Below are 1,649 nucleotides of genomic sequence, written 5' to 3'. Positions count from 1 at the left end.
TTAAATTTTATTCTTGTCCCTCAATTATATTTCTAAACTTCTAATCATGTTCTAATTACTTTAATGGTGTTGCTCTCCCTTTTACACGTTGAGTGGTAAATTTGTCAGGGTTTCAACCCTTTTACTGAAATGAGCGCGAGTTGGGCATCTAGATGTTACTTTCTAGCTCGGTCATCAAGTGAGAATTGTTTGCCAACTTATTATGAAGCTAATATTTACTGCGCACCTTTTTATCATTGAGCGGTTTATCCCCCCTAAAATGATTGAAATATCACGAAAAGGTGAATTTTAAAATGACGCACTATTCAGTCACTCAAAATGCGAATGCATATAAATGTGACCAATGAGGGAAGTTGAGGAAATTGAAAGCTCCTTTCGTTTGGTTTTTATATTACTTTATGTTGTTTGGTTTCAAACTCCTCTCCAGTAGCTTATTCCATAACCCAATTCTCCAATTGGCATCTCAAATTCAATAGAAACTTCTCTTATTCTTGTTGTTTAAAGAGAAATAGAAGAACCCAATCGACTTCAACTGTTAGAATAAAGAATTATGAGACCTCAAAAAGAAACCAACACAGTTTCAAACGGTTCTGTCAGGAGGAGTGATCACCATGAGAATAATGGTATTGTTAAATACAGGGAGTGTAGAAAGAATCACGCGGCAAATATCGGTGGATATGCCGTTGATGGTTGTAGAGAATTCATGGCTTCAGGAGAAGAAGGAACAAGTGCTTCTCTCAAGTGTGCTGCTTGTAATTGTCATAGGAATTTTCATAGAAGGGAAGAATTGATAAATGAAAGTTATTATGATTGTTCCTCGAACTCATCGACTAGGAAATGATTATGAAATATCCAAAACTAAATGGTATTTGTAACTCATCATCTCTGTTTTCATCAACGATTTAGCTGTGAATTTTGATGATTTATATATGGTGCTAATAATTATACATGGAGTTTCAAAATCTTATGTGGGTCGGCGTGTGTTTTTGTTCTTTGATCTTGATTAGGACTGAGGAAGAATTTAATTTCTTTGATTTTGAAAGGATCTTTAGTAAAGTTGATTGATCTTATTAAGCATGAAACATGTATAATCTATACCAGCATAATACAGTATTTGGTTGAGAATAATCAAAACCTTTTTTTTTCCATCTTTGCCATGTTATGATCATATGGCCCAAAAGATATTGTATTTGTCGTTCGTGATATGCTTAATTTATTTTTAGAGTCTGTGCTATGTTTTTACAATCCGTTTGCAAGCAAAAAATACAAGGTTTAATAACATTATTATTTGGTTTAGTATTAATTACATATCGATAAATTGGTCACAAGTGTTCATTTGGAATTTTGCGCATCTCTTCCTATTTATCTTTTATTGTTCCTTTAAATTAGAGAATTGGTATTGAGTTCTAAAAGTAATAATGGAGGAACAAAAATCAGGTTACTTTGAGAGATTTGTGTATACGCTCCAGTGTCATATCGTCCATGTAGGTTTACATTGAATTCACACATGCAATATTTTAGGTAGGAGATATAAAGTAGTTCCAAGACAATGACTTGAAACAGACTTTAAATTTAATAGGCTGTATTAACATATATCCAAATATCAACCAACGAACTTTGAAAAATAAATTGAAAGAAGATTTCTACTT

General features: G+C 32.6%; 1 protein-coding gene across 1 annotated transcript; it reads left to right on the top strand.

Moving 5' to 3' along the window:
* Window positions 1–345: 345 nt before the first annotated feature.
* On the top strand, window positions 346–1,296 carry LOC113323691 (mini zinc finger protein 1-like). The gene has a single exon (XM_026572033.1). The coding sequence runs from the start codon at window positions 551–553 to the stop codon at window positions 839–841; it is 291 nt and encodes a 96-aa protein (XP_026427818.1). The 5' UTR covers window positions 346–550; the 3' UTR covers window positions 842–1,296.
* The last annotated feature ends 353 nt before the right edge of the window (window positions 1,297–1,649 follow it).

The sequence above is a fragment of the Papaver somniferum genome, chromosome 11, assembly GCF_003573695.1.
Source record: "Papaver somniferum cultivar HN1 chromosome 11, ASM357369v1, whole genome shotgun sequence".
Lineage (NCBI taxonomy): Eukaryota > Viridiplantae > Streptophyta > Magnoliopsida > Ranunculales > Papaveraceae > Papaver > Papaver somniferum.
Note: the sequence above shows the minus strand (reverse complement) of the source record. Positions and strands in the feature narration are given on the sequence as shown.

Excerpts from the sequence above, each read along its gene's own strand:
- LOC113323691 (XM_026572033.1), top strand. The coding sequence starts at position 551 with ATGAGACCTCAAAAAGAAACCAACACAGTTTCAAACGGTTCTGTCAGG.